The sequence below is a fragment of the Ovis canadensis genome, chromosome 5, assembly GCF_042477335.2.
Source record: "Ovis canadensis isolate MfBH-ARS-UI-01 breed Bighorn chromosome 5, ARS-UI_OviCan_v2, whole genome shotgun sequence".
Taxonomy (NCBI): Eukaryota; Metazoa; Chordata; class Mammalia; order Artiodactyla; family Bovidae; genus Ovis; species Ovis canadensis.
Window position 1 is genome coordinate 50,300,496 of NC_091249.1, and position 13,157 is coordinate 50,313,652.

Genomic DNA, 13,157 nt, shown 5'->3' on the forward strand with positions numbered 1-13,157 from the left:
ACAACAGACTGGTTCCAAATAGGAAAAGGAATACATCAAGGCTGTATATTGTCACCCTGCTTCTTTAACTTATATGCAGAGTACATCATGAGAAACGCTGGGCTGGAGGAAGCACAAACTGGAATCAAGATTGCCAGGAGAAATATCAATAACCTCAGATATGCAGATGACACCAACCTTATGGCAGAAAGTGAAGAACTAAAGAGCCTCTTGATGAAGGAGAAAGAGGAGAGTGAAAAAGTTGGCTTAAAACTCAACATTCAAAAGATGAAGATCATGGTATCCAATCCCATCACTTCCTGGCAAATAGATGGGGAAACAGTGGAAACAGTGTCAGACTTTATTTTTCTGGGCTCCAAAATCACTGCAGATGGTGACTGCAGCCATGAAATTAAAAGACGCTTACTCCTTGGAAGGAAAGTTATGACCAACCTAGACAGCATGTTAAAAAGCAGTGTCATTACTTTGCCAACAAAGGTCCGTCTGGTCAAGGCTATGGTTTTCCCAGTGGTCATGTATGGATGTGAGAGTTGGACTGTAAAGAAAGCTGAGAGCCGAAGAATTGATGCTTTTGAACTGTGGTGTTGGAGAAGACTCTTGAGAGTCCCTTGGACTGCAAGGAGATCCAACCAGTCCATCCTAAAGGAAATCAGTCCTGGGTGTTCACTGGAAGGACTGATGTTCAAGCTGAAACTCTAATACTTTGGCCACCTGATGTGAAGAGTTGACTCACTGGAAAAGACCCTGATGCTGGGAAAGATTGAGGGTAGGAGGAGAAGGAGACGACAGAGGATGAGATGGTTGGATGGCGCCACGGACTCGATGGACATGGGTTTGGGTGGACTCCGGGAGTTGGTGATGGACAGGGAGGCCTGGCGTTCATGGGGTCGCAAAGAGTTGGACACGACTGAGCAACTGAACTAAACTGAACTGAAAATACATGTAATTCAGTCAGAAAGGTGATGAAATAAGGAATAATCATTTAATTATAGGAGGATTTTTTTACTTCTCAAAAAATATGATTCTATGGAAAGAAAACTTGACTTTTTGAGGTCCCACCTTTTCAAGTAGGTACTTTTGTAACCCTAGATCCCCCAGCATAGACTACAAAGCTAATTATAAGAAATAATAAAAATGTTTTTGAGACCAAAATGATTACAAATTTAACTGAATGTAAAGCCCAAAGAAAAGGGATCCAAATGCATTTATGGAAATGGCATTAACTCAAGGAAAATAATCCAGGAAACTGAGACAGGAAGAGAGGTTCCCAGAAGCCAGTAGAGAAGAACCATGGCACTATAACATCAGAACATGTGAGCAATTTCTCCCTGAGTACCTGGAGAAATAACCCTACAGACGGTGGTCACACCCTGCTGACCTCAGCTCAGGGCACCTACCAATTCATCTAAGTCAGTCCAGAAGAACTTTATAAGACCGCTGACCCAAACATGTACTCACTCAGTCGCGTCCAGCATTTTTGCGATCCCATGGGCTTTAGCCTGCCAGGCTCTTCTGTTCATGGGATTCTCCAGGCAAGAATACTGCAGTGGGTTGCCATATCCTCCTCCAGGGGATCTTCCCAACTCAGAGACTGAACCTACATCTCCTGTGCCTCCTGCATTGCAAACCTACAAGGGAGGTTAATAGCACATCTGACAGAGGAGGCCACTCCCAGAGGCCCTCAAGCCTGCTGAGTAGGGTCTGCCTGTTTTGGGTGATTTTCAAGTCCAGAAAGTGGGGGCACCCAACCGGCTGATGATGTATCACCATTCTAGTTCTTTCAGGTCACCCAAGTACAGGACATACTCTGCAGTAAGGAACACCAACACTCTGACACAGAGAGTCCTTTCTGCCATGAGACAGAGAGTCCTTTCTGCCATGAGGCAGAAAAATCAGACACTATAAATCATGACTCTGTCAAGAAGAAACGGATCCCTCACACTGGGATTCTACATCTAAACACACGGTCTTGGAAACAAAGGGAAAATTTTAACTGAAGTGTTACTGAACAGCTTTCTACTGCAACTTGCTTGCCTTCTGCATTATCTATGTGAACTTTTTCAGACTTCTGTTCTAAGTGATCACAAATATACAAGCTGGACAATCTGTGTTGTGTAAGGGGAGATGTCTTTCTAAAACTTTGTCACTGAACTTCCCAGATCAGTGGGGAAAGCTTCTTTGTAAACAGGGTGTTTATATGTAACTTTAATCAAGACAACTTTTTCAATAGAAAACTGACATCTGGGTAATGAGCTCACAAAATCTATACATCTCAATGTCAGAATGTTGCCGATGTCTTTCTGGAGCATGCCATTTGACCCTGTCACATAAATCACCTCCGAATTTCACAGGAACATAATTGTTTTTCAGACTTTGTAGCAACAGTAGCAGAAGTGTCTAAGTCAACTTCATGACCACTATAAATCTCCTCCCAGCAGCAGGAGAACTTGCTCCAGCATTCTGGACAGGAGAAATCAGGGTCTCTAGCAGGTTATCAGGCTTTTATCCTCTTCATATATTTCCCATGTGGTAAAGGAAAGGATCAGTGACTTTAGGCAACCCTCCCCAGAAGAGAAGTGGCTACTCCCTAAGCAGATTATCAATATATTTGGCTAAGGCCATTTGAAACCTACTTGTGTAAATCTGAGGTTTATGATGGTTTTGTTTTTAAGAATTCAGATAGCACAGTGCAAATAAGAGAGGCAGAGGGAGAAAAACTATTAGTGCACCCCATTAGTTCGTTCAGCCAATGTCTTCAATACCCTGATGTTCACAGGACTACTTACTTCAGCACATAATAGAGAGGCTGGAGTGCAAAGCAGAGCTCATGGTCTGGGATGCATGAGTCACTACTTTATCTGACCATTTGGAAAATTACTGTGCTCTGCTGCCAGAGCATAACAGCATTTCTGAAGGAGAAGAAACGCTGAACCTTCCAAAGTTGAAGTGCTACAGCAGCCTGTTTCTGGGGACAGCCTCTTGCTTTGTTCATACGTTGCCTGGTTGAACCTGTAGGAAGAATCTGAACTGTGGGTTAGAAAGAGTACCAAGAAAATCTGGTTATTCTAGAAGCAAAGAGACACGGGAAACAACCTTGAGATATCACTGAGCTCCACACTTCCCAGCAAATCTACATTAAAGATGAGAAAAACCGTATCATTGACTTTTCCTTAAACAATTCAGGAAGGATGTATTGTATTATTCAAAACTTCAGAAATAAATTCAGCTATTAAATTTACTGTTAAATGCTTTCCCCTTCTTTCCTTTACCTAGATTCCTTTGAAGAAAAAAATTTTTTAAATCCAAGTCATTTATAGAATGAGATTCTCATACTCATTAAAAGATGCTAAAACTGACTGAACTCTAGTTTTACTAAGGGAACATTATTATCTATTCATTATTTTTCCAGCTTTGGAGATTAAAACAGTTTCTCTAATCCTGTAACCTCCTCTTCCTTACAGATACACAGCCTGGACCTGCCTCAGCTTTCTTGTCTTTGCAGACACTTCTTTGGAAATGAAAACTAATAACTTTCTATTTCAAATAAAACAAAGAAAGCAAGCAATGAAAACTCAGCACTCGGATTTGGATCACAGGTCTTGAGTCAGCTAGTACAACCTTATTACACTTCAGACAAAAGCAAAAGACCTTTGATAAGATTCTAGAGTATGTTTGACAGGGGTAGTGGGAAGGGAGAGGGAAGGAAGCAATGAAAAAGCCTTGAAATTCTCCAAAATTATAAATGCCATTAAGCTTTACTATAAAGTCCCTCAAATTAATGTGCTCCTAGTATTAGCATTAAATGAGGCTGGTGTATTGAGTAGAACTATTTGCATGATGATGACAAAAATCAAAGTTTTAGGGAAGCAAAATTGACTCATTTGAAACTTAAATTCTAATTCCTGAGCAGTTTCTGACTAATGAGCCTGAACAAGTCAGAACTGTCTTGGCCCTCTTCCTCAACAGTGGAAAACAGATTATGTAAAATGTTGGGGGAAATTTAGAACATATACCTATGGTTTCTTAAACTTTCCAAGTAACCACACTAGGGAGGGGTTCATATATCCTCCAGTAGTCCTAAGAGCTTAGCCTGAAGTTGCAGGCTCTGAGCACAAATTTTTCTTGGAAATTTCCCATTTTCTCTGTAACTTTTATATGTACTTCCAACTAGATTGTTGTTATTTAGTTGCTAAGCTGTGTCCAACTCTTTTATGACCCCATGAACTATAGTCTACCAGGCTTCTCTGTCCATGGGATTTCCCAGGCAACAATACTGGAATGGGTTGCCATTTCTTTCTCCAGGGGATCTCCCCGACCCAGGGGTTGAACCCACGGTCTCCTGTGTTTCCTGCACTGGCAGGCAGATTCTTTACCACTGTGCCACCTGGGAAGAGCATTTCTAATTATATGCTGTAAAATATTCATCTCTCTTTAAAAATATACATGTGCTAAATCACTGGCTAATTAAAATCATGGTACCCCCATTTAAGCTACCAGCTAAGATGCTGTACTAAAATGACACCAAATACAATTGTTAAACAAAATGCTTATCTCTCATATAAGGGTCTGGAGGCAAAAGCTTGTCAAGGGCATATTAGCAGTACTGCTCCATAAGCACATTTAGGGACCAGCCTCCTTCCATCTTGTTGCTCTCTATCCCTTAAGGCATCATCCTTATCTTCTCAGTTAAAACCTTGTGTGTGACAGTCACTAAGTCATGTCCACCTCTTTGTGATCCTATGGACTGTAGCCCGTCAGGCTCTTTGGTCCATGGAATTCTCCACGCAAGAATACTGGAGTGTGTTGCCATTCCCTTCTCCCATGAAATCTATGTTTTAGTCAGAATGGGCAAAGAAAAGTGAAGATGAATATAATTTCCACTCACTTTCATTGGTGAGACCTAGTCATACGGCTGTAGTAGATACGGAGCGTGAAAAACCACAGTGTCTAATTGGATGGCCATGTGGCTGGCAAAAATGAAAATAAAAGTGATGCTACAGAAATATATATCTGTCTTATGAATTTATGTACCTACCAACTGCAATATTCCTCTAGGGATGCCTTAAAGATGTGTGGTATATAAGAAATGGCTCTGTAACTGTTTCATGTAAAGAGCCAGGTAATAAATAGTATGGGCTTCCCAGGTGGTCAGTGGTAAAGAATCCACCTGCCAAGCAGGAGATGTGGGTTCGATCTCTGGGTCGGGAAGATCCTTTGGAGAAGAAAATGGCAACCTATTCCAGTATTCTTGCCTGGGAAATTCCACGGGCAGAGGAGTCTGATGGGCTGTAGTTCATGGGGTCGCAAAAACAGTCGGACACAAGTTAGCACCTAAACAGCAAGTAAATAGTATAGGCTTCCTGGGTACATGCTCTCTGTTGCAACTACTTAACTCTACCATTGTATCGCAAAAGCAGCCATGGACTGTATGACTATATGTAAACAAAAGAACGTGACTAGTTTTAGTCATCTATTACAACATAAAAAATTATTATAACATTAGAAGTTTAAATTGACATGCATTTATTATCTCACAGTTACCATGGATCAGGTCCAGAGTCAGGGTCCTTCATGCAGGCTCTCACAAGGCTGCAATCACAGTCAACTGGAGTATGCTCTCATCTGGAGGCTTGACTGGCAAAGAATCTACTTCCAACCCACTCCAGTTGTTGAAGGATTTATTTCCTTGTGACCGCAAGACTGAGGGCTTAGGGCCTCAGCTTCCTGGTGGCTGCTGGCTGCCCTCAGCACCGAGAGGTCATCTGTAGTTCCTTGCCATGTGGTTCTGTCCAGAGCCCCTCTTACAATATGGCAGCTGGTTTCTTCAAAGTCAAGAAGGGAGAAAGTCTCTAAATGAGTTTGGTATCATGACAGAATTTTATGTACTGTAACAGCCACAGGAGTGACATCCCATTACCTCTGTCATATTTTATCGGCTAGAAGCAAGTTAACAGGTGCTGCCCACACTCAAGGGGACAGGATTTGACCTAGGTATAAATATCAAAAGACAAGGATGACTGAGAGTTTGTCCGCCAGAGTTGTGTTCCGATAAAACTTTATAGAAACAAGTGGTGGAGATTAGGCCCACAGGGCATAGTTTACAGACACCTGGTATAATAAATAAGTTGTAGAAGCCATTGTTTAAGGTGAGAAGAGGTAAGAATTCATTGAACAGAGTTAGAGAGGAAGAATCCTCAGAGCTAGGAGAGCTATGTAGAAAGATGGTACTATCTCACAACACACCTATTACCTTGTTATTAGAAAAAATTAAGAATGGGATAGATAGGCAATATGCTCAAATCTAGTTATCATAGGATAGAGCTGTTACTAGAACACTAATTAACTACAAAGTGAAGGGGCTTCATAGGAAGCTTTCTCCAGGTTTAATTCACACTTTACATGGAATAATTTCAACAGAAAGCCTAGTCATTTTCTTAGTGATTATGAAAATGACAGTGAACACTTCTATGATTATTGTAAATCAGGAATTATGCTAAATGTTTAATTTGAAATATCTCATTTAATCTTCATAATAATTCCATGTAATTTAGATTATTATTATTCCCATCACAAAGATTAGGAAACTGAGCTTAAGCAAATTAAGTAGCACAAAAGGCAATAAAACTAGTACATGACTCTTAGTCTGTCCTGAGGTTCTGAACACTTCAAATTTTACTTGGAGGTTTAATGGGAAGTCTTTGAAGTTTTAATGCAGGGACGTAGTGTAAATTAACATGGTTAATGTTTGTAGTGATACGGATGGAGCCAGAGTGTCATACAAAGTAAAATGAGCCAGAAAGAGAGAAACATATATCATATATTAATGCATATATATGGAATCTGGAAGAATGGCACCGATGAACCTATCTGCAGAGCAGGACTAGAGACACAGACGCAGAGAACAGACGTGTGTACACAAGGGGGACGGGGAGAGTGAACTGAACCGAGAGAGCTGCGCTGACATATATGCTGTACATATACAATGTCTGTGTACAACAAATAGCTAGTGGGAAGCTGCTGTATGGCACAGGGGGCTCAGCTTGGTGCTCTGTGATGACCCAGAGGCATGGGACAGGGTCAGAGCAGGGGCAGGAGGGAGGTTCAAGAGGGAGGGGATATATGTATATGTATAACTGGTTCACTTTGTTGTACAGCAGAAACTAGCACAACATTGGAAAGCAATTATACTCCAGTAATAATAAGAATATTAGCTCTGTGTGGAGGCTGGACTGAAGTGAGGCTGGAGAAAGCAGGGTAATCAGGGCAAAGATGATGGCAGCCTGCAGAAGGCAGTACCCTGGGGATACATGTGTAAGACATTAGGTGGTGGCAGTGGAAACAATGTCAGACTTCATTTTTTTGGGCTCCAAAATCACTGCAGATGGTGATTGCAGCCATGGAATTAAAAGACGCTTGCTCCTTGGAAGAAAAGTAATGACCAACCTAGATAGCATATTGAAAAGCAGAGACATTACTTTGCCAACAAAGGTCCGTCTAGTCAATGCTATGGTTTTTCCAGTGGTCATGTACGGACGTGAGAGTTGGCTATAAAGAAAGGTGAGCACAGAAGAACTGATGCTTTTGAACTGTGGTGTTGGAAAAGACTCTTTTAGAGTCCCTTGGACTGCAAGGAGATCCAACCAGCCCATCCTAAAGGAAATCAGTCCTGGGTGTTCATTGGAAGGACTGATGCTGAAGCTGAAACCCCAGTACTCACCTGATGAGAAGAACAGACTCATTGGAAAAGACCCTGATGCTAGGAAAGAGTGAGGGCAGGAGGAGAAGGGGACGACAGAAAATGAGATGGTTGGATGGCATCACCGACTCAATGGACATGGGTTGGGGTGGACTCCAGGAGCTGGTGATGGACAGGGAGGCCTGGCATGCTGCAGTTCATGGGGTCGCAAAGAGTCAGACACGACTGAGCAACTGAACTGAACTGAACTGTGATAGGCTGCCTCTCTACTGATAACCACTCTACTGTTCACTTGTCATGACACTCCCACCACACTGATCTTTGGTTCCTGGAACGTGCTGAGCCTCTTCCAGTCTCTGGGATTTTGCATTGGCCATTTTATCTACAATGCTTTTCAGTCTATTCTGCTACGGCCTCATTCTAACTCATCCTACAGGACTCAGCCCAAAACTCACTTCCTTTGAGACTCCTTCCTTGATGCCCCATATAAATTTGGTCCTATCTTTTATTTTCTCTTAAGAGAATTCAATTATTTTTCATCCCATACTTGTTCACAATTTATTACATTTTGCTTGTTTTTATACTGTCTAACACATTATACTTCAAGAAGCCAGGAAGTGTATTAGTTTTGCTCATCACTGTTAGCATAGTACCTAGAGTACACACAGTTCCTGCCACCATAGGCAGTCATAAAATATTTGTTGAGGAAGGAAATAAATAAATAAATATCTGACTTCACTTAGCTACTGGGCAACTGTTTTTCACATTTCCTGATTCTAGCAGAAATTTTCCTCTTCTATCTCTCTGGAATTATCAACATAATATATTCCAGGTAATTAGTGACGCTCCAATATCCAACCAACTCTCACTCCACACTCTTCCCAAAACCCACCCCTAAATTAAAAATAATGTTGAGAATGAAACATACAGTAGGAAGAAGAGGCTGATTAAGTTGGCTTGAGGCAGATGAATTTCACTTATTGTTGGTATGAGTATAAACTGATATAACCTTTGGGGGAGTAATTTATCAGTATGCAAAAATGGCCTTAAAATAAATATAAATTAAAAAAACAAATACAAAGAGGGATGTGTGTTTACATTTACATGAGACATATGAAATGGTAAAAACTAAATGTTTCCAATGAGTTAGGTGGGTACTCCTGGGGAGAGACCTTTTTTTAACACATTTTTTAAAAAAATAGGCATTTTTATATTTACAATAAAATTCCATTAAAAGTAAAAATAAAAGTAAATCTTCATACTTTTGGCATAACAATCCCACTTCTAGGAATCTGTATTAATAATAAAATAATGAAAAAATGTGGTCTAGGGTTTATTTATAATGATCTTCATCAGTGAGTTCTTTAGTATTTTTTAAAATTGAAAATCATCTCACTGGCCAACACTGATAGATTGGATAATTAAATAATAATTATCCATTCAAATGAAGGACTTCTTAATGATAGTAGAGAAAGATACATGAATAGGAAAAAAATAACCTTCAATAAAATCTACTAAAATGTCATTAATGACCATTTCTGAAAAATGACAGTATATAACTTTTGGTTACTCATTTATGATTTTTTGGTGTTTCCCAATTTAAAAAATCAGATTTTTCTAGTCAAAGAACTGCAAATATTATTTGCAGTGCTTCTTTCTAACAAGTAATTATATTTTTATTCAATCCTCATGACAAGCATTCACATAAAACATGTTTATCTGCTGAGAAAGAAGGTTTCGGTTTCCACTTATCACTCCACCCACCTTATTTCTGTGAAAAAATAACACACAATAATCTTTGGGAATGATACCTTCTTTTTCACTTGTGTATCATAACAATGGTAGTGGCTGAAGAAGTAAAATCATCTGCAATTAAATATGCTTCAAGAATAATTATGTTCTTAGCTGGAATTAGACCTCCAATGACCCATCCTTCCTTTAATGCCTTTGGTCAGACTTTCCTGAACTAAACTGGAGAGATAACTATTTACCACTATTTTAAGCTACAATAGAAAATTTCATTATGAAGTGTCACATTTCACTTAGATACCTACACTGGGAATTAAGTCGGCATCATACCAATGAAAATGTCTACCTATTCATATGGTCACTGTCAGGAAGGCCTAACAAATTCAGCTTGAAATGACGGATGTCTATTTGTACGTAAGAAGCCTGAAAGAATATTTACCAAAATGTTTACAGCAGTCAGGTACGTTCCTCTGGGGACCAGCAGAACAGTGCATAAAAATATATGACAGGTCCTACAAGCTATATATGGAAACAAATCCTATTACATTATAAAAGTGTCTTCTAGATATGCTATCGATGGAAGTTTAACAACTTTTCAAATCAATCAACTATGGATAGCCACTATAATATTTACATTCTGAAATAATCCAAATACCCAATCCTTCTAAGCAACAACATACAACCACACATATAAATAAATAAGGGCATAAATTCCATATACTGAACATTTATTTGGGAGACATTTAACATTTGTATTACTCAGATACCTCATATAAGGACTGTGATTTAAATCCAATGGTTCTGTTTAACCATAGGATACTTCTGAAATCAAATTCTTTCATGTGAAGTCATATTTGAATCTCTCTGTTGTTCTCGCTTTCTCTCATTTTCTCCTTCTCTCCCGTTTTCCTTCTTTCCTCCCTCCCTTGCTGTCTGCCTGTCTCCCTAGAAAAAATACAGTACAGACTTTTCATTCATAAAAACTTCAAATGATTATTTTCTGCTGCCAACTATACTCATATGTGTATATATATAACCATAGCATAAAATACTGCGCACTTTAGTTCAACTAATTCTAAGATATAAAAATCTCATTGATTGAAATTAATTAACATATTTACAGAAAGAGAATATAAAAATGTTTTAAAAATTTAAGGATATTCATTTAGCAGTCATTACAATTATTTTTATTCATGATCTGAATCTGTCTCCCATGCTATGAATTATTATTAATTTGCAGTACAAAGAAAAGCACACAAAAACATAAACTGTTATTAAATCATTAAACTCAGAGAAGAAAATTAAGCACACAGAGATGCTCATTAGAGTTGACTTATAAACCAGTACTAGCTTTCTTTAAAATTTCAAAATATACTCATTATATTAAAGGAAAAAAATGCCATAATGTATTTAATTGAATGTGGCTACTGTCTTTATTAATGTAATTAATGACACTCTGTGTTCTAAGGTACACATTATATTATATCCACAGATCCTCCTTAAAACACGCAAGTATCATCAAGTATATAAAAAATAAACAGGTCAGGCAATAAAGCAAAAGTAAGCAGTAAAAACCACATGATAGCCACTTTTGTTTCCTTTAAAACAACGTTCTTAAACAACTGCTTGCTTTTGGCACGCAGAACCAGAGAATGTATATTAGAACATCAGTACTCATAACAATGATTTTCCTCGGCTGTTATTTGTCTAAGAAGCAATAAGCCATATAATTTACAAGGAGAAAGCGACTGAATCCTTCAGAAAACACAACCTGGCAGTTAATCTTCAAAGCAAAACAAGGAGGTGGCAGAAGTGTGATAGAGAAACCAGTCTTCAAGAACATCATGTAAGGGAATCCAGCTGTGCTTGTATGGTCTCTAGCTGTTTACAGAGACAAAAAAAGAGAGAGAGAGAATTGGTGAAGGGAGAGAAATTCATATGAAGTGTTGTTTAGAAACATGCAAATAAAGGGAAAGAATGCAACTGGTAGCTCTGCATTTTAAATCCACTCACAGGGCAATAAATATACCACTTGGAAAAATTTTCTTTTTATGTGAAGCTATTAGAATCCCAGCTTGCTAAGTTTTCGAATTTGTACAGAAGGATTTCTAAATACTATTGTTTAAAATGAACCTAGCTGCTTTATCTTAAATGATCACTACATAAGATTTGTAAGTGGGGGCGGAGGGTGGTAGAGGGAACAGTGCATTTTCCTGGGTTACGAAGATCAGCATTTAAAAAGAAACATGACATTCTAACATGTATACTATCATGTGAATTGAATCGCCAGTCTATGTCTGACGCAGGATGCAGCATGCTTGGGGCTGGTGCATGGGGATGACCCAGAAAGATGTTCTGGGGAGGGAGGTGGGAGGGGGGTTCATGTTTGGGAATGCATGTAAGAATTAAAGATTTTAAAATTTAAAAAAATAAAAATAAAAATAAAAATAAAAAATGGAAAAAAAATAAATAAATTTAAAAAAAAATAAATAAATAAAAATAAAAAGAAACATGAAATATCCTCAAAGATAAATCTTTACAGGCCTGGTATGTTCCTTTTCCCTTGGGCCAAGAAATTAAAATATTTAACATTATCTGAGGGTCAGTGTGGCTAGACACTACACAGTTTATTACTTATGCTCTACATTAAAATAATAATCCTATTGCTTTAATCAAAACCATATTCATTTTCTTCCTGATTTAGTCTGTCAGATCTTCTTCATCGCAGCAATGCTTCCTACTGTGAAACACAAGGTATTCACAAGGGAAGTTTAAGGAACTCAAGCTCCATAGTTCCATAATAGGGCATTTAAAAATAAGAATTCATGAAATGGAGGAAACATTGTGAAAAAACCCCATATAGGAAATTATTGAAAAAAATACATACCTTGTTATAGAAATCAAACAATTCCTTGTGACTGAATTCCACAAGAACTTTCTGCAGGCTCTATAAGGAAAAGAAAGGAAGGAAGGGAGAAAGAAAGAAAAAAATTTAGTTTTGTACAGTTTACACTGCATTTCTTTTCTCTCCAGCTAGCCTCAGAATATGCCACATTATTCTCTGAGTGGTTTAAAAAAGGAAAAAAACCCAAAAAACTTACCTGGTCTACTCAACCCCACTGTTACAAGGACTCAAAAAATACATTTAATAACACTCCACTGTAACAAAAGGTTTCAACTCTACAGGGGTATCTGTTCTTTAAGTTGATTCCACAAAGGTTAACAAAATACAGGCCAACAAGGGAACACTTTCATTATCTATTTTTTTCAAGACACAGATAATACATGAGATTATATTTCATCTTTCTCAGCAGTCCATTCGAAACCTGGTAAATACCATTACACAAAGACACTGGCGGTAGCATATCTGATTGAACTCATCCAGCCATTAATGCCGCACACCAGCACAGCTGCTGCCTCCAAGCATCAACTAACAGTTATGATCTTAACCTGCTGAGATGGTTACCTTTTTAAATGCACAGACTCAGCAAAAGTTAACAATTAACACACAGCTTCAAAGCTGGGACTTAACATGCTCATTCCTTTCCCCTCACAGGCAACAGAGAACTCTTTAAGGATGCTACAGATACTGAGTGATATTATGCATGTACACAGGACGGTGGAGTAGAGAGAGGGCAACATTTAACTCAACCCACCTCAATCTGCTTGGGGTTGATTTTGTAAATGGAGGAAACAAACTAGTTTCTGAAAA

At 38.6% G+C, this 13,157-nt stretch overlaps 1 protein-coding gene across 1 annotated transcript in view; it reads right to left on the reverse strand.

The window, feature by feature from the left end:
* Positions 1 to 10,156: 10,156 nt before the first annotated feature.
* COMMD10 (COMM domain containing 10) overlaps positions 10,157 to 13,157 on the reverse strand; it is a 183,511-nt gene continuing 180,510 nt past the window's right edge. Inside the window, exons 6-7 of the mRNA XM_069591720.1 lie at positions 12,333 to 12,392; positions 10,157 to 11,326 (exon numbers count right to left, since the gene is read on the reverse strand). Of these exons, the coding sequence (XP_069447821.1) occupies positions 11,288 to 11,326; positions 12,333 to 12,392 (99 nt within the window). The 3' untranslated portion in view covers positions 10,157 to 11,287. The remainder of the gene's footprint in view (positions 11,327 to 12,332; positions 12,393 to 13,157) is intronic.